The sequence below is a fragment of the Xenopus tropicalis genome, chromosome 5, assembly GCF_000004195.4.
Source record: "Xenopus tropicalis strain Nigerian chromosome 5, UCB_Xtro_10.0, whole genome shotgun sequence".
Lineage (NCBI taxonomy): Eukaryota > Metazoa > Chordata > Amphibia > Anura > Pipidae > Xenopus > Xenopus tropicalis.
Genome location: NC_030681.2, coordinates 118,786,825 through 118,808,605, shown reverse-complemented (window position 1 = coordinate 118,808,605; position 21,781 = coordinate 118,786,825). Strand labels below are relative to the sequence as shown.

The 21,781-nt window shown below is 40.7% G+C and overlaps 1 protein-coding gene across 2 annotated transcripts in view; it reads right to left on the bottom strand.

The window, feature by feature from the left end:
• irs1 (insulin receptor substrate 1) overlaps nt 1-11,809 on the bottom strand; it is a 37,301-nt gene extending 25,492 nt beyond the window's left edge. Inside the window, exons 1-2 of one of the 2 annotated variants that reach the window (XM_012963449.3) lie at nt 7,610-11,809; nt 1,904-1,912 (exon numbers count right to left, since the gene is read on the bottom strand). In XM_012963449.3, the coding sequence (XP_012818903.1) occupies nt 1,908-1,912; nt 7,610-10,880 (3,276 nt within the window). In that variant the 5' untranslated portion in view covers nt 10,881-11,809 and the 3' untranslated portion in view covers nt 1,904-1,907. The remainder of the gene's footprint in view (nt 1-1,903; nt 1,913-7,609) is intronic. The other variant, XM_002937088.4, reaches the window with a different exon arrangement.
• Nucleotides 11,810-21,781: the final 9,972 nt, after the last annotated feature.

Below are 21,781 nucleotides of genomic sequence, written 5' to 3'. Positions count from 1 at the left end.
ACTCTAGAATAGCAATAAGCTAAAGATGAAGATGGATAGTTATCATTTGCTACTAGTTGGAATTACACTAAAGTTAATCAACCAGTATAGCTCCAGATTTAATTGTTCTAGCTCAGAAGTCATCCCCAGGAGGAGGAGATGAGAATAAAACTAATGTTTTACTTTGCAGAAGTAGTAACAGTGAGCAAATAGCTTCTTGGGAATTAAGCAGATACTAATCAAAGCAATGAAAAACTTGTGAAGGCTCTGCATTGTTATCACACAGAAACAGCACCTCACTCACTGGTGTTATAAACTGGTGAAATAAAACAAAACCAGCACGTCTTTTCCTATCTTACATGTCAAAGTTTAGCTTTCAAGCCTAAAAAAAAAAATAGTATACTTCATATATAAAACAGCTACAGTGTTGTATTTATGGTGCAGCTAAAGTACACTGTAACTGGAAACCTATATTACTATTAACGCATGCATGTTATTCAGTACTAATGTAATACTAATATTTAAAATTATTTAAATACCACATTTCCCATTGCTTGAGGGTCCTATCTAGGAATCATCCTCCATACAAAGACAATAGGAATTCCCATTTAGCAACAAAACAATATAAATTGTCAGCTGTGCCACTACTAGAAGAATGAATGGCTAAAATAAGTCAGTAAGACAAGAAATACCATATTTTATATACTAAACTTATAGTAACCGTAGAGAGGAATGCTGAATCATAGGAGCTATGTGGTGCAACAATCTTATTGTTGTGCCTTCATCTGGAGCCACTGCATCAGGATATAGGCACACCAAGCATGAGCGGTTTTGCACCAAATTCCGCTTCATGTACTTGCACCTAAGCCGACACAATGGCTCCAGGTGAAGGCACAACAATAAGATTTTAGAAGTGTAAGGGCAGATCCTCAACATGCGTCTATCTGCAGGCCCCGTGTGGCATAAGCCTTAAAATCAACCACAGGAGCTAGGATTGTTAAGCTATCTTTTGAGTTCTAGTGGCATCGCCCATGCTTAGCGCAAAGGCACACTGAGCGGAGTGAAGGAGATCCACTCTCTTCCACAGCTCCAGAGAGGTCAGCCTGAAAAACAAGAAAGCAGGCAAGAAACTAAGCTTAGGAATTGTTGTAAATCATCAATCAGAAAATAAGGTTTGTCCTTCATAGATGCCAATGCTACAGGGCTGATCATTCAACTCTGACGCAGAATGCACTGATTTCTCACATGCTGTGAATTAGCAAAATGAAGATAAGGAGATGCTGGGGGGGGGCATCTTAAAAAAGCCTTCCCTGTTAAAGGGCTGTGGTCATCTTGAGCTATTAAAGAAGCCCAAAACATAACTTACAGCATTTGTAGCCTCTTTTTTTTTTCATTAAGCATTATTTATCCTTTCAAGTTTACAATTCCATGCTCACCCACACTGGAAAAGGAAGACAGTGCCAAAGCTATAAATGATTCTTAGTACAGCTATCCCTGTCCCTACTCTTTCACACTTACAAGTTTCTCACCAAAGTTTGGCATTGTGTCACCTTAAATGACGTTTTTTTTTTTTATGGCTTTTTATAGTTCCTTTATTTGATTGTTCGGACCCTGATATTCTACTCAGTTACACATTATCCTTTAAAAGGGTAATGTATCTGTTTACTCATCAATATCCATGGCGGAAAAGTACAGGATTTTTTTCTTGGAAAAGGCGAAACTGCATTATCATTATTAATAAAAGAAAACACAATCAGTGATTAAAATATTGACTTAGATAAGAGAGAAGTTCAAGTTAGAAGAGGTAAATAACACTGACCTAAGGACTTTGTACTGATAGATACTGATTCAGAGAAGAAATTATTGGTGTAACTCTCCCTTGTATGGCCCATAAATCGCTATGAATAAGTGTTGGTAAACATACCTTATCAATCTGCAAGGAAAGCATAATGGTTTTCAAAAGCATGTTGTATATACTGGCATTTGGCATATTACAAAAAAAAAAAAAAAATATGCGCCAAAATATTTAAATCTGTTCCCATTAAACATTTTAGCAAAGACCAACTGGCTATAGAATGCAAGGATTTTTTAAGAACTGTAAAACCTTTCTTAGGCATAGTGTGACATTTAAAAGGAGAGTTCAATGCTAGTCATTCTAGATTTAAATAAACAAGAAAAAGTAGAACCATTGACGGTACAAAGTTTTTAAGCATCCCCGGGATTCTAGTTGCTTACTTCCTACCCTAATTAAAAAAAAAAAAACATAAAAATGAGGACCAAATGCTAACTGTCTTAGAATATTGTTGTCTACAACATACCAAAAGTAAATTTTAAAGTGAATTAACCCATTAATCTGTTGATGTAGAAAGATCAAGGGATTTTTGTGGATAATACATAATTCCAAAAATATATTGTCCAATTTTAATCTTTTTGTCCCCAGCTGCATCATTCTCTATGTAAACTATGCTTTAACTAAAAAAAAAAACACATTTGGAAGTTTACATTTGAAAGATACTTTATTAAATGTTCCATATATTCTACAATCCATGGCAGTTAAAAAAGATAAAGATTCACAAGACACAAAAATAATTCTTCTATTTCTACAGAGTACTGGAAAAGACCATATTTTGTTAAGGTATGAAAAGGCTTTTTATACTGAGAGCTATAAAGTTGGGGAATTTTGAGCATTTTGTGATCAAGAAAAAAAAAACAGGTGAAAACAATCCCATTATGTCATTGCTCTAAACTTGGCCATACACTGGAAGATTCATTTTGGTGACCTTGCAAATCTACCCCAATATGCCCCCCCCCTTGAAGTGGGTGGTATCAGATTGATCCAATTATATTGACAGGATATAGGCTTCAGGAAATGGATCACATTAAATCAGCCGATGTGCTCCTTGTGCTGAGGGGCTTTTTAACATGTCCAACTGACATCTGCCTGATTTTCGACTAGATATTGGTCAGGTAGGCCTGTCTAAGGACTCAATACACTTGCCGATAAGCTGCCGATTCATTCGGTTGGCAGATTTTATTGCCCATGTATGGCCACCTTAAGGTAAGTTGATAGCTTCAGATTTTTTTTTTCCCGCTCTGGATCACCTAAGAGCTATGTAGTAGTTACTTGGGCAAAAGGATAATCCTGATGGACTAATGTATTCGTTCAGCCTCAACTACTACATAAACTAAAAAAGTTTCTGGGTTCAGGTGCAGGTCTAGGCATAAATGCTAAACACACACAAAAAAAAATTAAGATACTTTTTTTCTGCTTTAAACATTTATGTTCCCTCCCATGGGTAGTGACCCAGACAGCAGATTGAGCAGCTTGAGATCAATTAACTTTTGCATCGCTCTGCAGTGAAATGCTTTAAAATCCACCGCGCATATAAAAACCCACGTGACTGAAGCCTTAAGCAGGAAGGCTGTAATACATGATCACTGCTGCACAACTACAGACTTATTAGACCATAGCACTAACTTAATAAATATTTCATGGCTGGAATAGGTCTTACATAACTACCAATATGTGTGTCTTTAGGCAAGGAAGATATGCTGGGAGTTAAAAAAAACAACTGCAGGGACCACACCTGAGCATACCTATTTACCAAGAATAACCCTCTGACAGTCCAGATGTTGCAAGCATACAACTCTAGGCATCCATAAATCTGATGGAATGGATGTAGACTCAACAATTTTCATTCAATATATGCACAACTTAATGCAGTTTATTAACATAAAAAACACTGTAATTATATGATAAACCTATGGCTAATAAATAAAAGTTTAAACAAAGATATTACCATTTAAAACCATACAGATAACACCAGAATTATTAAAAGCATGAACCCTATATAGCTTCTAGCACATTGTCCCTAAATCTGCACTTCACATCTGTACTGTAGTATGAATGGCCTATATCCCAGACAAAAAAAAGGCAGACAGGGTGTCTCCCAGCTCCGAGGCAGTAATAACACACCTGCTGGCAGCACAAGCATTTGCAGCAGTCACAGAAAACCAGCTTTTCTTCCTCTAGTGTGGAAGCTATAAGTCTAGCTGCCATCTGCCTAATTGGAGAGCCAGGACAATTATTTAAATAGCAATAAAACAGAAGGTGTAGCAAGATACTGGAAAAAAAATTACATTCACATTTCCTACAGGCGTTTAGCAACACATAACTGCATAGGTAACTCTGCAAAGAGAGCAGTGCAATAATAAGCACCCTGAGTGGCAGCTGCCATACTAATTGCTCTAATCAGCATATCTGAAGCTTCATCCCAAAGCTAGGGATTCAGCCTTTTCAGTTGCTGTTACCATTGAATTGCAGAAATGATGCTTGGATGGACTGTTTTTTCTTTATTTTTATCCAACAAAGCTGTATTTATACCACCCTCATGCAAAAGCTGCTGAGAGTAAATGGAAAATGTTACGGAAAAAATATTTCACATCCTATTTGATGAGAATCCATTTGCAGCTCAACAAAGAAGGACAGTCTGTGTCAACAAGCAAAAGGTACACTGCAAACTATACATAGCAGGCTGGCTTAGGTATGAGCAGATATGCAGCTTTAACTAGCCAGAAGGATCACCTAAGTAGCAACACATACATTGCCTTCTAAACCACTTCAAAACAAGAATCCTTGTGCGTCAATGAATGACTGTCTGCAACCAAAACATGTAGTGATTGTTAAACAGCATAGCAACTGTTACTGGTTTGTAGGTAACTGAATGCATTCCCCTCTGGCACTGTTACATAAATATTATATTGTACTAATATGACATAAAAAACAAAATCACAAAGTTCCACTTTCACTTAAATACATTTTCCTTTGATTCCCCAGACTATGTAATAGGACAGCGCGGCATACTGCTTACAGAGAACTTTTCCATGAGCACACAAGCAGGAATGGAGCTGTAAAACTGTTTTTTTTTTCCTAACAGTTTACCAGGTTGTGTAAGCTACAAGAACATCTTATCAAGGAAAGGACAAGTGTACTTATACTAAGTTGGAACCTCTTGTTTGGACACTGACAGGCAACAACGACAGTTTGCAGGGAGTGCTGACAAGACATCCTAAAGCACAGCAGGACTCAGATGACAGCTTCATAATAGCAAGAGTAATACTTTATAAAGTGTATAGAGCCAGGAGCAAGCTCTGTTTTCCTAGGAAGAAAACAAACATGCACGGAGAAAGCTTCTCTGCTGCCAAGTGGCTATGGAAAAGCAAGGGGGTTAAGCGGATGTGTGTTATGGAGGAGGAAGAGAGGGCGGGATAAGAGCAATGAGTCCATGAAATGATAGATTCCCACGCTCTACTTCATTCATTCATTCTTTCAAGCACTTTGGTAGCCACGTTAGTGACTGCAAACATTAAACAAAGGCTCGGAACTTAAACATGCTATGTTTTCATCCCTGATGAGTTTAACCCAATAAGCACCCAAACATTCAACTTCAACCATGAGATTTGGACCTCATTAAACTCTGGGATGCATATATAATTCAACTTAGACAATTATTTGCAATTTTTTTCAGTGGCAATGATTGCTCTTATTTTACAACAAAAGCTAAAAAAAAAAAGCTAAAATAAGGTCTTGGGGAGTATAGGACAGTCCAAAAGCCAAGACAAGAGGGTATTGCCAGAGACAAAGGGAAGGGAACCTATTTTTTTTTTTTTTTTTTTTTAAACAACCGACAAAGCATTTAATTCAATGGCTTAAAGAGTAGCAATATGGCACAAACAATTTTGACATTATTTCTTCTAGTGCATTGATCATTGCAAATTTTTTGAAGGAGTAGCTTCAAACTTGTGAAAATGACCAATCTGGGATTTGTAATTAACCAGTGTTGCAAAATGCTGTTTTAGAGTTTATATTTGCCTGGTTTCCAGAGATTCCTGCTAATAATGAACCAAGAGAACACATGATTCATGCAAGCACTCAAGGTGGAATCCTATAATAATTATATCATGAAAAACAAGAATGCGGTGTACAGAGATTTCAAAATAAAGAGCAGCAATAAAATGCATGTGTAAAATAACTCATAGGAAATAATGCTGTACTGACAGGGTCCCACTTAAGGAATCAGTTGCACAATGCATAAAAGGGGCAATGTCAACAGTCTGACTTATAAAGGCATGTGCTTCATTCCTGGTGATGACACATTTGTCAAGTCTGTGTGGCCTTGGGCAAGTTACTAATTTTTTCTAAATCGGGCAACAAATTTAGTTCCATGGGAAAGGGATTCACCTGAATAACCTCAGTGCAGCATCTGCAATGAGCAGCATTATGTAACACAATAATAATTTTACACTGCATTCACAAAAAACAGACAAACATTTTGGATTTTTTTGCCATAAATTTTTGAAAAATACTGCTTATGTGATTTAAAATGGGTATATTTTGTGGGCGCCTTCATAAGAGATATTTTACAATATAGGTGGGTTTCCAGAACAAGGATGCACAGAACAGTGTGAGTACCTGAAAGGTTTCAAATCCAGGTTGCTTTCAACTTACAGCATATTTTCTTCAGCTAATAAACCTTTGCAAGAAACATGCACGGAAGAGATGCTTGTAGAGTTATACTTACAGGGTTAAGAACATAAGTGGGGTTTTGGAACTGTTCAGGTACTTCTAGGCGTTATAAAGGCAACTATATGTAATTAACATGCATAAAATAAACACAAATATTGTGTATATGATTGAGAATACGTTATACATTTACTTTTAATGTTTTAACCGGAACATGAGATATCCCCTCTAAATATGACAAATTCCTAAAACAATATAAACAAACCAGTATAAAATGACAATTAGGTGCAGCAGTTAATATTTCTAATAGCTGCAATTGCCACTGTGCCCTAAAACGGTGCTATCCATCTTTAAACAACTCCCACACCCTAGCAACACCCAAAGCCTGTTGGGGGAAAGGTGCAAGAACACCTTATAAAAGGATAAACTACCTTTTCCATAACCAAGCACAGAATCTTTTGCTAATTAAGTTACGCACCTAAATGAACCAATCACAGCTGTAGACACTTTGCAACTTGTAAGACCTGCAAGTATCTCAAGTATCAGAAATGCATTTTGACACTCACAGGGCTAAAGTCTACCTGAGGAAAATTGTTGAGTAAAAAGGATTCAAACTATCAGCTATTTGTAATACCAGTCCCAAAAGCATCACTTTTAACATAACTTTTGCATACTGGGCACAATGATGATCAAAACACTACCAAATGGAGAAATTCAAGTGCTTTCTATCAAAATTTTACACATTATGCAAAGATGTTGAAGAGATTGTCTGTGCTGCTTTCTGTGAGACAACTCAAAACTGCTAAGCAAAAGATACAGAGCCATACAACAATAGGAATTAGAAGCGCTCACAAACAGTACTGTACACTGAAAGACAAGAGAATGCTAGGCGAGCTACAATATTTCGCTAAAGGGTGTCTGAGGACACAGCAACTACTTCTCAGTAAAAACATTTGTACTCATTGTCTATCATTTATGGGGTGGCACATTAAAAGAACATGAAAAAAATTGATGAGCTCAAACATTTACTATGTCTACGTCTCCAACATGTTATCTTACACAGAATCAAACATACATCAATGATTTTCAGTATTTTACAAATCTTACCTTCTGTTTCTGCCTGATTCCGGTGCTCCTCTAGCTTGTGGAAAGTGATGCTGGCGTATGTGCTCAGGTCATCTGATGGGTGGCTTACTCCAGATTGGTGGGAGTTGCAATGATCCAGGCCACTCAAGTCCTTAGCTAGATCTAAGTCAATATAATTCAGGCCATTATGTGTGTGATCAGAAGGCTGAAGGGAATCTCTCCTGGCAATCTCTCCTGGTTTTAGCCACACATTTTCAAAGGAGGCAGAACTATGTCTCTTGACATCCTCCCCAGAAACTGGGCCAGAAGTAACTCTGGCTGTAGTAGGAGTAGAGGAGAATGTCTCTGAGCTGTGCCTCCTCCTACCCTGTGGGTCCCCGGCCCTGATGACTTTGGCACTCTGATTGCGGTTTGGGCTTAGACTGACCCGAGTAAAGGCGCTAGGGCCAGAGCCCTGGCCCAAAAGGGAAGAGCGAGATGCTTCAGATAGGCTTGAGTTAGAAGTTTGGGGAATAGCAGGAATATTATCAGAAACTCCGCCACTTGACATCTCTGCATAATTACTTTTATTAGAAGAAAGAGTAATGGGTTTGGCAGTTATTCTGGTAGGTGGAACTTGGCTGTAATCTGAACACAGAGCACTAAGTTGCATGCTCATATAGTCTCGTGAGTTTGTCTTTCCTCTAATAGGTGGTCGACTACTACTGCAAGTTTCAGTAGGGCACACTGAGCTGACCGGCTTGTATGGTGGTTCATATGATGAAGATGAGGTGGAAGCATAGGAAGTTTTAGCTCTCCAAACTCCAAGATCCATGTTCATGTATTCAGACAAGTTCTCTCTTTGAGGCACAACTCTGCTCTGCACAAAAGGAAGGGGACACATGGAAGGCATCAAGCCCCCTGAAAATACCTTGTCGTTAAACTCTATATTAACATACTCCCCAGGACTTTTTGGCTCTGGGGGCAAAGCAGGTTCTCTCGCCCTTGGCAGTGTGCTGGCCTTACTGCTGTTTTCCAATGAAAGCCTGGTGGGTCTGGTCAATCTCTTCCCTTGAATGCAGGTCTCCCCTTTTCTAGGCTGCTGAGGGTCCTGCCCCCCTAGACTATCACTGCTTGTGGAAGAGGAGGAAGAGTCCTCAGTGTATAGATTATGTCCAGAATTTGCAGTGATGCGCAAATTGCCATCTTCACTTTTCCTGTGAACATGTTTGAAGGACCTGGGCAGGGAAAAGTAGGAATATACAGGCTTGGTCGACTCTTCAATAGAATTCAGATAAGAGTCTGGAGGCGTGCTTGTAGTAGAGCCACTAGCAGGAGACATATTAATGTAGTCACTGCAAGGCAGTTTGCCCTCAATGCTATCTATGGACAACTTTGGATTGGTACCATTGGTCCATATCTTGCTGTAATTGGTGCTATCCGGAGAACAGCTACCACTGGGTGACATCATCATATAACCATTTGAATCTACAGCAGAGTGCCGTCTTGGGTTAATGATCTGTTGAGGGGCCGACACACTCTTAGGGCTCATAGGCATATAGTCATTTGATTTTGTAGGCACAGGAGCAACACCAGGTGACATAGGCATGTATCCGTCATCTGTGTGGTTAGCTCTGCTACCCTCTAAATGGAGGTCCAGGCACTCTTCTGGATAGGAGTAGGTGGGTACAAATGCAGAATGTCTAAATGATGTTAAACGAACAGGATGAGCAGGCATCATCTCTGTATATTCCTCAATAGAGGACTGTGATGGTGTCTTCTGGTGTGAAACTGTAGGAGGTGATGTTCCTGAGGAGTGAGTCCTCTTTCTAAAAACCTTATCAAAGTCAGGGTGCTCTTCCCCTCGACTTAGCTGGTACCTCTGCTGCTGACTTCTCTGGAGATGACTACCGGATTTGCCCATGCAAATATAGTTATTTAGTTCTTCTTCCCTAGCTGGTGGAGTGTGGCCCAAAGAATCTGGGGTTACACTGCGAAAAGAACTTCTAAAGTCACAAGGGCTAGACCCATATTCATCTGAAGAAATAAAACCACCATCACTGGGTGAACCAGAAACAGAGGCACTGGATCTTCGAGGGCACATGCAATCAGAAGTGGAACCATGTCCACTGGTACTACTGGAGGACAAGCTGACAGGGCTGGTAGCCGATGGAGAGCAGCGAGTTGCTGGCATTGGTATAGACCGACTATGGTTAAGAGGCGGGTGAAGTCGAGAACTTCCCCGATGCCGGTGCGACTGAGCTCTGCTAGCACTGGGACTTACTGGGCTCCCTTCCATGGAGGCTGGCCTTGACATTGTTCCTTCTCCATCACTAGATGCCCGGACTCTGAAAGAGGAGGATGATCCATGCTTTGCCACACCCCCTGCAGGTGATGTGGCAGTAACACTCTCTGTACGAGCTCTTCTATTTAGTCCTACCTGGCTGGGTGGTGGATGATTAAGGTGATGCCTCCTAAGAGGTACAGATATAGGATTAGAGCAGTTAGATGAAGACTGACTCTTACTCCGAGGCCGAAATTCATCGCTCAGAGCTTTCATAGCTTCTAGTATGGTTTCATGCATGTTTTGAGCAACTACTGAATCATCCACTTGCATCCAGAATTCACCAGCTCCGGTGACTGCTGAACGACCCACTTCTATAAAGAAAAAATTTTCTGAATGCCCACATCTCCTTATATTCATAAGTTGCAATACCACAGCGGCTGCATCAGAGTTCAGTTTTACCAAACTTATTGTTCGGTTGGTGAGGCACAGGCGGTAAATACCAACTAAATTCTTAAGTTGCCCTAAACCCTTGGGCTTCATGATCACCTGCCATACCTCTTTGAAGGCCAGTCCTGGAGGAGTAACCTCCCCATAAACGTCATCTCCATTTAAACCATCATGTACACCATTGGTTGCACCGTCATGGTTATGGTGTTGGTGGTGGGTCTTACCACGGTTGTGAAGATCCACTAGAGCCTGATACCAACCATCCTGTTCTTGTTCACATTCAGCAGCAATTGCAAAGCATTCCTCCTTTGTGTACAAAGCAACCAAATGTTTGTTTTTTGAATCAGCCCTCTTGTTAATATTAAAGCAGCTCTCAAGAGGGATTGACCTCTTTGGGGCCCCAGACTTATGCCTCCACTTTTTCTCATTTTCATAATACTCCAAACGGGCCAAACCTGACTCACTGGCAGACCTGAGCACAAAAAACCTCTTGTGCATGCTCTTAGGTTTCCTTAGATAGCCCACCTTTCTGACATCAGAAAAGTTCTCCTGAGCCTGTGGATCTGTGGGGCTAGCCATGGTACCAAATGAGACAGAAAGAGCAAAAATGCTAAGAATTCTTGTTAATAAAGCATGTGTACAGTATACAAATTCACAGATCAATCAGCACCACTTGTGAAAAAAAAATATACTTGAGTTTAATCCTTGAAGTTCACTTTGCAGCGTTGTATTTGTATATCCTTGAGGTGGTTCGGGTGTTTATTACATCCACAAATTCAGTGACAGGGAGAGATGGAACTCCTTACCCAATGGAAGCAGGGCAGATGTACAGAGCCAGGGGGAATCCATTGCCTGCATCTGTCTGCCGAGCCCACGGTCCAAGTTTGAAGCTGCCAGCACTGCAGTGTAGTTTGCGTTGCCTCTGGGGGGGGCACCGATCCCTCTCTGCTAATCGAGCTCCTTCTTCCACGTAATCCTCCTCTCCCACCGGGCTCACACCAGGCACCTCTCCACAATGTCACCGCTGCCAGAGGTTTTACTGTCCGTGTGTGTCTCCAATCAGTGCCATGGCATGGGGCGAAAAGGGCAGGTACATGCACTCACACCCCCCGCCTGCTCCGCCAAGCCGCGGTGGAAACCGGAGAGCTCTATCTCTCTGTCCTAGTGGGGTGCGGGACCCTGCCCGGCAAGGCTGCTGCTAAAGGCAGACAGACAGTGAGGAACAGCCGGCTGGCTGCAGGGAAGGAGAGGGACGCAGTACTTGGTGGAGTTTCTGCAAAAGCGTCCTCTCTCCCACTCTGCTTTTCCTTGAGAAATAAACCAAAACAAGCGTCTGTGTTCGAGTCCCCGGGAGCGCAGCCCGCCGCCCCCTCTCTCTGCTCCAGCCACCTCCGTCTCCCTCAGAACAACACGTGACCGCAATAGCAGCACCACACACACTCACACACATGCATGCATACATACAAACACACTGCGTGGAGCCCAAGAGATCAATCTAACTTGCTGCCCGCACTGCGGTAAACGCCACGCCTCCTTTCCCTGCGCTAACGAAGCGCTCTGGGAAGGCGGTGGGTAGGTAGAAGCCCCTCTCTGATTGGTAGCTTACGCTTTGTCTGTCACCTCGCCTTCTCCCCGCCAAAAGTTCGGTTGAAGGTCGGTGTAGTAAAAAGGCGTAGACGCCATTCACCTCAATGTTATTAATAAAGAGAGATGCTTTGCTGCGGTATATCTAGCAAGTGCACAGTGGAGCATATTAGCCGGCGTACAGTGTGTGAGGATTCGCTGTGCCGCTAGCCAACTTAGTAAACAAGACAGACATAACCCACTTCTCCTCAGCTGCTACGGCTGCACTCCTCACAGCCAAGCCACCGGCAGCCTGCACATGAGTGTGACATGGATACCCAGTGTGGGCAATTGGGACAGGCTGTAGTACCAGAACAACTAAAGAGCTGTGTGCCATATTGTGTATGTTGGCTCTCAGTGACAGCACAAGTGTTTAGCCTAATGGCACATGGGGTGTTGTGTTTCCCTGTGCAGCAGGAGCCAAGCACACATAGCACACAGACATGGGAAGAGCATGGGGACGTGTGAGTGCAATTTCAGTTGTCCCTGTACTCATGGCTCTGTGGGTAAAACAACACATTTATACTGCATAATGAAAGAAAATATACAATATACATTCATTATACATGTAATTTGCAAAGTTGCTTAGAATCACATTAACATCACATAATAACCCAGGATCACTTCCGAATACAAAAAAATCGTATTTTTTCTAAGTTTTCATACTGTGTAGACAAAAAAATGAAATTTGTGCGACAAAATCGTATTTGTCGCGCCGAGTACAACATTTTCGGATTCATTCAAGCTTCAGCACCGTGACTTTCCTTTGGCCCAGGTTGGAGCTGCAGAGTGCCATTGAGTCCTATGGGAGACTTTCCTTGGGCCGGGTTGGAGCTGCAGAGTGCCATTGCTTCCTATGGGAGGCTTTCCTTGGGCCAGGTTGGAGCTGCAGAGTGCCATTGAGCCCTATGGGAGACTTTCCTTGGGCCGGGTTGGAGCTGCAGAGTGCCATTGAGCCCTATGGGAGACTTTCCTTGGGCCCAGTTGGAGCTGCAGAGTGCCATTGAGCCCTATGGGAGACTTTCCCTGGGCCAGGTTGGAGCTGCAGAGTGCCATTGAGCCCTATGGGAGACTTTCCTTGGGCCAGGTTGGAGCTGCAGAGTGCCATTGAGCCCTATGGGAGACTTTCCTTGGGCCCAGTTGGAGCTGCAGAGTGCCATTGAGCCCTATGGGAGACTTTCCTTGGGCCCAGTTGGAGCTGCAGAGTGCCATTGAGCCCTATGGGAGACTTTCCTTGGGCCCAGTTGGAGCTGCAGAGTGCCATTGAGCCCTATGGGAGACTTTCCTTGGGCCGGGTTGGAGCTGCAAAGTGCCATTGAACCCAAGGGAGACTTTCCTTGGGCCAGGTTGAAGCTGCACAGTGCCATTGAGCCCTATGGGAGGTTTTCCTTGAGCCAGGTTGGAGCTGCAGAGTGCCATTGAGCCCTATGGGAGACTTTCCTTGGGCCAGGTTGGAGCTGCAGAGTGCCATTGAGGCCTATGGGAGGCTTTCCTTGGGCCAGGTTGGAGCTGCAGAGTGCCATTGAGTCCTATGGGAGGCTTCCAAAAACATGCACAGAAGGATCAAAGTCAGAAAGTGTTTCCCGCCGTTTACGATCATTTGGATACGAAATTTCGTGACTTTGGATTGCCAATACAATATTATTGTGTCTAATACGCTTTTGTAAGCATTTTCATGATATTTCCGATTATCAGAAATTATAGTATCTAATCCGAATTTTACCCATTTCAGGGTTCGAACGCGTACTTTGATGAATTAGCCCCTTAGGATTCCATTGTTTCTGCCACACAGCCTTAAAGAGATGTTTGCAAGAAATTCTTTTTCCACAAGTCTCCTGCACCAATTAACCCAAGCTGCTGTGGGAACCTTGGAATTACTTCCATATTCAGGTCAGTGGTATCACTAGGGTTCCACGCATCAATAGGCACACTTGCACACAAAGAAGAGGAAGGAAGACCACAATAGCACTTGGCACAAAAGTGCAAAGGGTGTGCTTAAACACAAGAATGGCATTAATAAGCTCGAAAAGTACTTTTAGACGTATTAAAACTAAGTACTGATTGGTTGCTATGGGTAACCACTGTGCAGTTCGGTACATATATTAGTAAATAAGCTCCACTAGGCAAGATAGCTACAGCAACACTGATTCTTAAATCTGTGGCCCTTTATTTGTTTTTCAACACAATTATTACTATTATTTATAAAGTACAAGTAAAGGCAAAGTTAGTGGGGGAGTGCCAATATGTTATTCAGACCTGAATTGGCAATCTCGCCAGGGGGGCTGCTGTAAGATGTCAAAGAGAGTCGCTATTTAGCCCGTCGGTGCTGTTGGGCCTCTGTGTACTTGCAATGCCAGGGTCTATTCTGATTTTGGACCTTGCCATTCCCCTCAGCAACTGGACTTTTTTTCTGGGATGGTGGTGCTGCTGCTGCTTTAAGGGGAAAACTGACTGACTCAGGGAAAAAAGTAGAGCAGCACCATGCTGCATCTTTCTTACCTTTTCCCTGCTGTCCCCCTGCAGACCTAGATGCCCAGATGCAGTACCCCATAGCAACCAATAAGATGTTTGCTTTTAAACGGGTGACTAGTAAATGCTACTTGCTGATTGGTTGCCATATGTTACTGCACCTGGGCAAACTTAGTGCCTTTTATTACATAACCTGTTAGATTTTAAATTACTTCACACAGCTGAATCTTTGCACTAGGGATGCATGTGCAAGGTAAAAAGGTCCCTGCACCAGTCCATTTTTCCTAAATAGAGCACCGACCTGGGGAAAAAACATTGTGATTAAATTGATTAGAGCTTGCCTAACATTTTATCACCCTTAGTAAAATTGTCTTTTCTTTAGCAAGTTTTTATACAGCATAAACATATTCTGCAGGCCTGTACAATGTAAGTTTGTTTACATGAAACATGCAATTCACATACAAATTCTAATTGATATAGGAGGAAAAGGGGCCCTGCTTAATAGAACTTATAGTCTAAAAGTGGGTATGAGGTAAAGAGAGAATATCAGGAGTAAATGATACCTAATAAACTGAATAAAAATAACAATTAATAAAATGTCCCCCACAGGATTAGAAGTCCCAAAGAAACACTACACCCTAGCACCTCAACAGCAACAGTATGACTTCACATTAATTATATGTTTGTGTGTATGTCTGTGCATAAATGCAGAGCATTATACCTTGCAGCAGAGCCATTCCAGCAATGCTGCCCTCCCCTGCTAATAATACAGTGAAGATTTATGTTCGGTAAATATTCATGCATATTGATTACTTCACAGCTAGCATAAGGATTGCTAAATATGACCTTTGCTTAGCTGATATGAATCTTTGCCCAGGTCGTCATTGTGGGTCTGCCGGCACACTGCAAATTGTCTGCTCCCCCCTTGTCTTTTTGTCCTCTTACAGGGGTTGTTGAACAAAGAGATGTGCTTGGGGCAGTCCGTTTGTCTGTGTCTGTGTAGGTACAAAAATAACAAGTCACAGGTTTCTATCACCTAATTAGGGAACTACTTTTTATGTGTAAAAATGACATAAAAATGTTTTTTTTTGGGGGGGGGGGAGGTAAAAAGCAGCCCATTCTACAATTACGTGTTTCATTATTTATTTATATAGTGACAGCAAGTTATGCAGAGTTTTACATTATTTTATAACAAACGGAACTTAAAGATTCGCAAAACAGCGTAAAGGTTGTGCGAGAGAAAAATTGCTGCCCGCGACTATTCTTTTGACGCCTGCGACTATTCTTGAATCAATTTGGACATGCGACTATTTTTTTGATGCCTGCGACTATTCTTGCAACAATTGGGACGTGCGACTATTCTTTTGACGCCTGCAGCTATTCTTGCAACAATTTGGACGTGCTACTATTCTTTTGACGCCCGCGACTATTCTTGCGCCAATTTTTGGACGCGAATCCATGCCTGGCAAAACATTTCGCCCATCACTATTTCTAACACTTCATGTTATTGTAGGATATGAAAGCCATTAATTATTATACTGGATCAATAAAAAGTGGCAACTGTAACATAAAGGGGGCCATTTACTAAGGGTCAGATTTTTTTTTTCCAGTTCAGATTATTTATCACTAAATGTCCCCCCCCAACAAAGTTGTGACTTTTTTGATTGACAAAACTGCTTAAATTCCAGATTTGAAAATACTCCAACTAAAACTTGTCGAGATCATGTTAAAGTTAATGGCAGGTGTCTAGTAACTAGTTTCCAACTGTATTTTGTTATTTAGGAGGCATTCAAGCCCAGTGAATCAAGCAGTATCTTTAGAAATGTTAGTGAAAAGTGCCAATCCACTGCTATTGAATAGACTTTGTAAAGTTATTCATTGCTGTGATTTTTTTGTGTTGTTTTGTTTTCATTTTCCAATGCAGTCGAAATATTAGTTCCGTCTGGTTGCAAATGCATGTTTTAAACCGAAAGTTTCCTGCATCATGTAATTTCTGTGGCTTCAAGCTTATCTAGTTTGTGCAGATAAACAGTCCGGCTGAAGACTGTTTCTGTGCTGCTGCATTCTACAACTCACATAGAATCAGTATTCCTGTAACTCTCTAATAACATTTTGACTCACTCCTTTGTAAATAGTATGTGTGATGCATATGCTCATTTATAAGGAGATACAAAATACATTTCGCTTATATATAAAAACTAACTCAATGCTGCCATCTATTGGTATTACACATGGGAGAAATTGAGTGTATTAAAGATAGGATTCCTGTGATTTTCTTAATAATTATGGCAAATGTTAGCTATATTGCTTCATGAAGGAAAGCTGCAGGTTGCATGCGAAAGACTTAAAGGGGAACTAACACCCCATTGCTTTTAAAATGTAAGATCCTCTACCCCTTGCTGAAATACATCTTTCCTTTTTCCTAAAAGACAACTTGCCCCTTTCAACCCAGTGTGAAAGTGTGAAGCTGCACAGCAGCATTGGCCGCCACTATGTTTGGCCATGTCAGACTCCATGATGATTGTTGACCAGTAACCTGTGTAGTGGGCTGGGACTTGAAAGTGTAAGTAATGATGCATACACACTCATGTGAAACCTTGCCCCCCTACATTACTGAGCCAACCAGAATTACAGGGTCTGGTCCCCCTGTAGTTACGCCACTCGAAAAGACCACAGGCCCACTTCCAGTCTGCATGCATTTGCTCAGTGACTACCACCATGGAGTCCAGGAATGTAACCCTGCTTCATGTTGAAATACAAAAAGGTTGAACAATTTAATTTGTGCTGCAGATGTTGATGATCCTCTGAAATGAATAAAGAAAATAGGGTTCACAAGCTTTGTGGTTTGTTTTATATATTGTGAATATTAGCACTGAAGGAAAAAAATCTACTCTCTGTGCATTATTGTCCTAAAAGAATGGCAAGAACTAAAATAACAATGATTCAAATTATTATTATAATTAAGATTAACACATATGTATAAGTGCCAGCATAATCCTTAGTGCTGTACATTAAGTGGTTGTATACATTCATTACATACATATATACAGTGGTGTGAAAAACTATTTGCCCCCTTCCTGATTTCTTATTCTTTTGCATGTTTGTCACACTTAAATGTTTCTGCTCATCAAAAACCGTTAACTATTAGTCAAAGATAACATAATTGAACACAAAATGCAGTTTTTTTTAAAAAGTTTACGTTATTAAGGGAGAAAAAAAACTCCAAATCTACCATAAGAAAAAGACTGGGCAAAAACGGCCTGCATGGCAGATTTCCAAGGCGCAAACCACTTTTAAGCAAAAAGAACATTATGGCGCGTCTCAATTTTGCTAAAAAACATCTCAATGATTGCCAAGACTTTTGGGAAAATACCTTGTGGACCGACGAGACAAAAGTTGAACTTTTTGGAAGGTGCGTGTCCCGTTACATCTGGCGTAAAAGTAACACAGCATTTCAGAAAAAGAACATCATACCAACAGTACAATATGGTGGTGGTAGTGTGATGGTCTGGGGTTGTTTTGCTGCTTCAGGACCTGGAAGGCTTGCTGTGATAGATGGAACCATGAATTCTACTGTCTACCAAAAAATCCTGAAGGAGAATGTCCGGCCATCTCTTCGTCAACTGAAGCGATCTTGGGTGCTGCAGCAGGACAATGACCCAAAACACACCAGCAAATCCACCTCTGAATGGCTGAAGAAAAACAAAATTAAGACTTTGGAGTGGCCTAGTCAAAGTCCTGACCTGAATCCTATTGAGATGTTGTGGCATGACCTTAAAAAGGCGGTTCATGCTAGAAAACCCTCAAATAAAGCTGAATTAAAACAATTCTGCAAAGATGAGTGGGCCAAAGTTTCTCCAGAGCGCTGTAAAAGACTCGTTGCAAGTTATCGCAAACGCTTGATTGCAGTTATTGCTGCTAAGGGTGGCCCAACCAGTTATTAGGTTCAGGGGGCAATTACTTTTTCACACAGGGCCATGTAGGTTTGGATTTTTTTTACTCCCTAAGTAATAAAAACCCTCATTTAAAAACTGCATTTTGTGTTTACTTGTGTTATCTTTGACTAATAGTTAAATGTGTTTGATGATCAGAAACATTTTGTGTGACAAACATGCAAAAGAATAAGAAATCAGGAAGGGGGCAAATAGTTTTTCACACCACTGTATATTGTATGTATATTTATTTATAAACTAAACAGGGCCCTGCTCAAAAGAACTTACAATTGACAAAAATGATAAAACAATGCAAAACAGTAACTGAATTAAAACATGTAGAGTCAAGAGGATTATACCATATGAGTGAAAGAAAGAGAAAAATATGCAGTTCCAAGCAGGGCTCTCTACTTTTATACTTTAGTGCTGTGTCCTTTATTTGTCTTATTAATATCCATTCCAGTTCCTTATGATGCATTACATTTAACATCTAGTGAAGACATGCTGAAATTGGGCAATTGTGTAATGTGAGGTTACACTTTGCTGGTTACTGTTCAGAAGACCTTTCCACTTGCTATATGCTGCTGGCTATAGTGCCAACTTAATACTGTATTTTTGCAAAAACAGCATAAGTGATTGTCTTGTTCATGTTTGGCATTCTAGCTACAGTATCAATATGTCTATAAGATTCATAGGAAGATCCATGATTTACTTCTTTACTTCAAAAAGCTTATTGATGTGCTTATACCTGTAGCCACTGTGTCAGGCTGGGTTTAGGCACTCTCAGTGGATTTCAGGCACAATCAAAAGGTTTTTTGAGCGTTGGAATGCACCCCGTGTGGCACTGACCTAAGATTTAAATTTATACTAACAAGCTCAAAATCCCAATAATAGGAATCTTGTTAGTACCACTATAAGCGACGTTTCAGGCCACACTTGGCCTTTACTCATGCTTTAAAAAAGGCCAAGTGTGGGCTAAAACATCACTTTATCCAAGGTCTTGCCATGGAAATCGAGTAATGGCACTTTATTGCTGTATGCTGATCTCTTTTGATTATTGGAATGGATAATGGCTATTAATGGTACGTGACGGTTAATAAGGATGTTATAGGAGCCGACTCTGCTAACTTTTCAACATCCCTCACCCCCCCCCCCAAACCCAGCATTACCTTTGAGTGTATCTCCAAGCAAAATGCGTCTGTCAGTCTAGGTTGTAGGCAGCGTATTCCTCTGATAAGACAGAGTACAAATGTAAACAGTACTTTTCAGAAGAATGGAGTCTCACTGCACACAGCCCAAGGTGACAATGGAGCCAGTGCTTCGCCATCTACACTTTTAAACTTAAATGGAGGTCCCAAAAGCAACACTGGATAGTGGGTATATCGGAAGTATACAAAAAATAACAATACTTCCTATTTTAGCCATGCCAATGAATCCTATCATTGAAAATAATTTGTCAATATCACTTTCTTAGCCAGACATTTGCCCTCCTGCTAGTCCTAGAGCCTTAATTTTCTGCAGCAATCTATTAAGCTGTTAAATACTTGGGCAAAATGCAAATATTTCACATAAGCAATCATGTCCTGATCCAGTTTACTGCTTAAGTCATACCAAACATAAATAAGATCTTTTGGCATGAATCATAAAACTAGGGTATCTTTTATCCAGTTGCATACTCACTGATCTCTATTTACCATACTGGTATAATTTTAGAAACAAATAATTATTTATGTATCAGGAGATACTCTGCAGAGACTATGCTGAGACTAATTACCTTGCAACATGATTCCATTGCTTTCAAAGGTGATAATTTAGGAGAAAGATGCCAATATGTTGAAAATTTTGAAAGCATGAAGGGAAGAGGGACACTTCTTGATAGGGTCAGACTAAATACGTAAAGATATTTTTCCTTGGATGAACAAGAAGAGGCTAAAGAATTACAAAGCTTATGTGGAGAAATAAACAGGGAAGATTGAAGAGTTGTTAATCTATAATCTATAATATATATATATATATATATATACAAATCTCTCTATATCCAGTGTAGCCCCATCTGTTGCAAGGGTGCTTGCTATCACATCTAAATCTACATAAATCTCCAATGCTGATGTATGATCTCTTATATTTTCAGTTAAATATGACATGTCCAGGGTTTATCATCACAACTACAATGTTACAATTATACATTTTTCAGTAAAATAGTATTTAAAAATAGCAAACAGGAAAATTACCGCTTGCCTAGACAAGTTTTAGTCCAAAACAATTAGTGCTTCAGTTTAAGTAAGTGTTATATCGTTTTCTATTTGGCTCTACAGTTTGTTTGAAAGTAAAAGATCCCTAAGTAAACCAGACAAAGCTACAAGTCCAACAAGTGAGCTAGGCCCACAGTGTAAAATAATCCTCATTTTATGGACGCCATTGAATACTTGCTAAATAAAGTTTTGGGTATGCTCTAGATTTACAGTAAATGCTGACCTCAGTTGCACTGAACACATCTGTTCTTTTGGTTAGGGAAAACACTAGAAACATCTGATATATATTTAGGTTCATTCCAGTTTCCTTAATGAACGCATTGTAAAAAGGACAAGGAGGAACTAAAGGGGCAGTGTGTGAAGCATATAAAATGTGGGCCTTCTGAATCACAGCTTTTATTTTGCCAGCCTGCATCAAGATCACATTTAAGTAGACGTCTGTTAATGAAGTACTTTAGCTTTCCATCCTTTATAGAGAAACACATATGCTGAGAATGTTTGGCTCTTTGCATCAAGGCACAGAAAAAAAGGAAGCAGCACTACAGCATTCCTACATAACGTTGTGTCAAGTCTCCCCGACTTGACAAGAATGTTTCCTATTGCATAATGGAATGTCCGTGCTTAGACTGATAAGATCAGCTAAAATGTTCTGAATGCTAAGGCAGATTGCAAAGTTCAACTCTTGTCCAAACATGCTCCCACTACAAGTACAAGGGATGCTAAAAATGCCCTCCTCATTATAAAGACAAGCACTTACAATTTTGTTTTTCCAGACAAGTTTTCAATCAAGGTAGAGACAGAGGTGGTTTCACATGCCAGCAATGGCAACTAAATGACCATATAGATTGATCACTGCTTTGCCCCGTGTGGTCTCTTCATAATTCTCTCTTCGTAATTTTTAAATTGTAGGCAAGTGGGTTTCTTGTGCAGAAATGAGACAGTGACAGAAAAAATGCAGGGAAATAGGACTTTGCTTTTACTTTAGTCAACTCAGAAACACATCAACAAGGTGCTTGTCTTCATAAGGCATTAAAAATATAACACAGATGAGATTGTAGTCTTTCTGACTACTCCCAAGTATTGGAGCACACCCCTTTTACCTCTACAGGCAACTCCATTGTCAGCTGGCACTTAATTACCTGATGGGAATATTAACCCTATCTGCACTAGTGTCAGGGCCCTACTGGTGGTTGTGCCTGAAGAT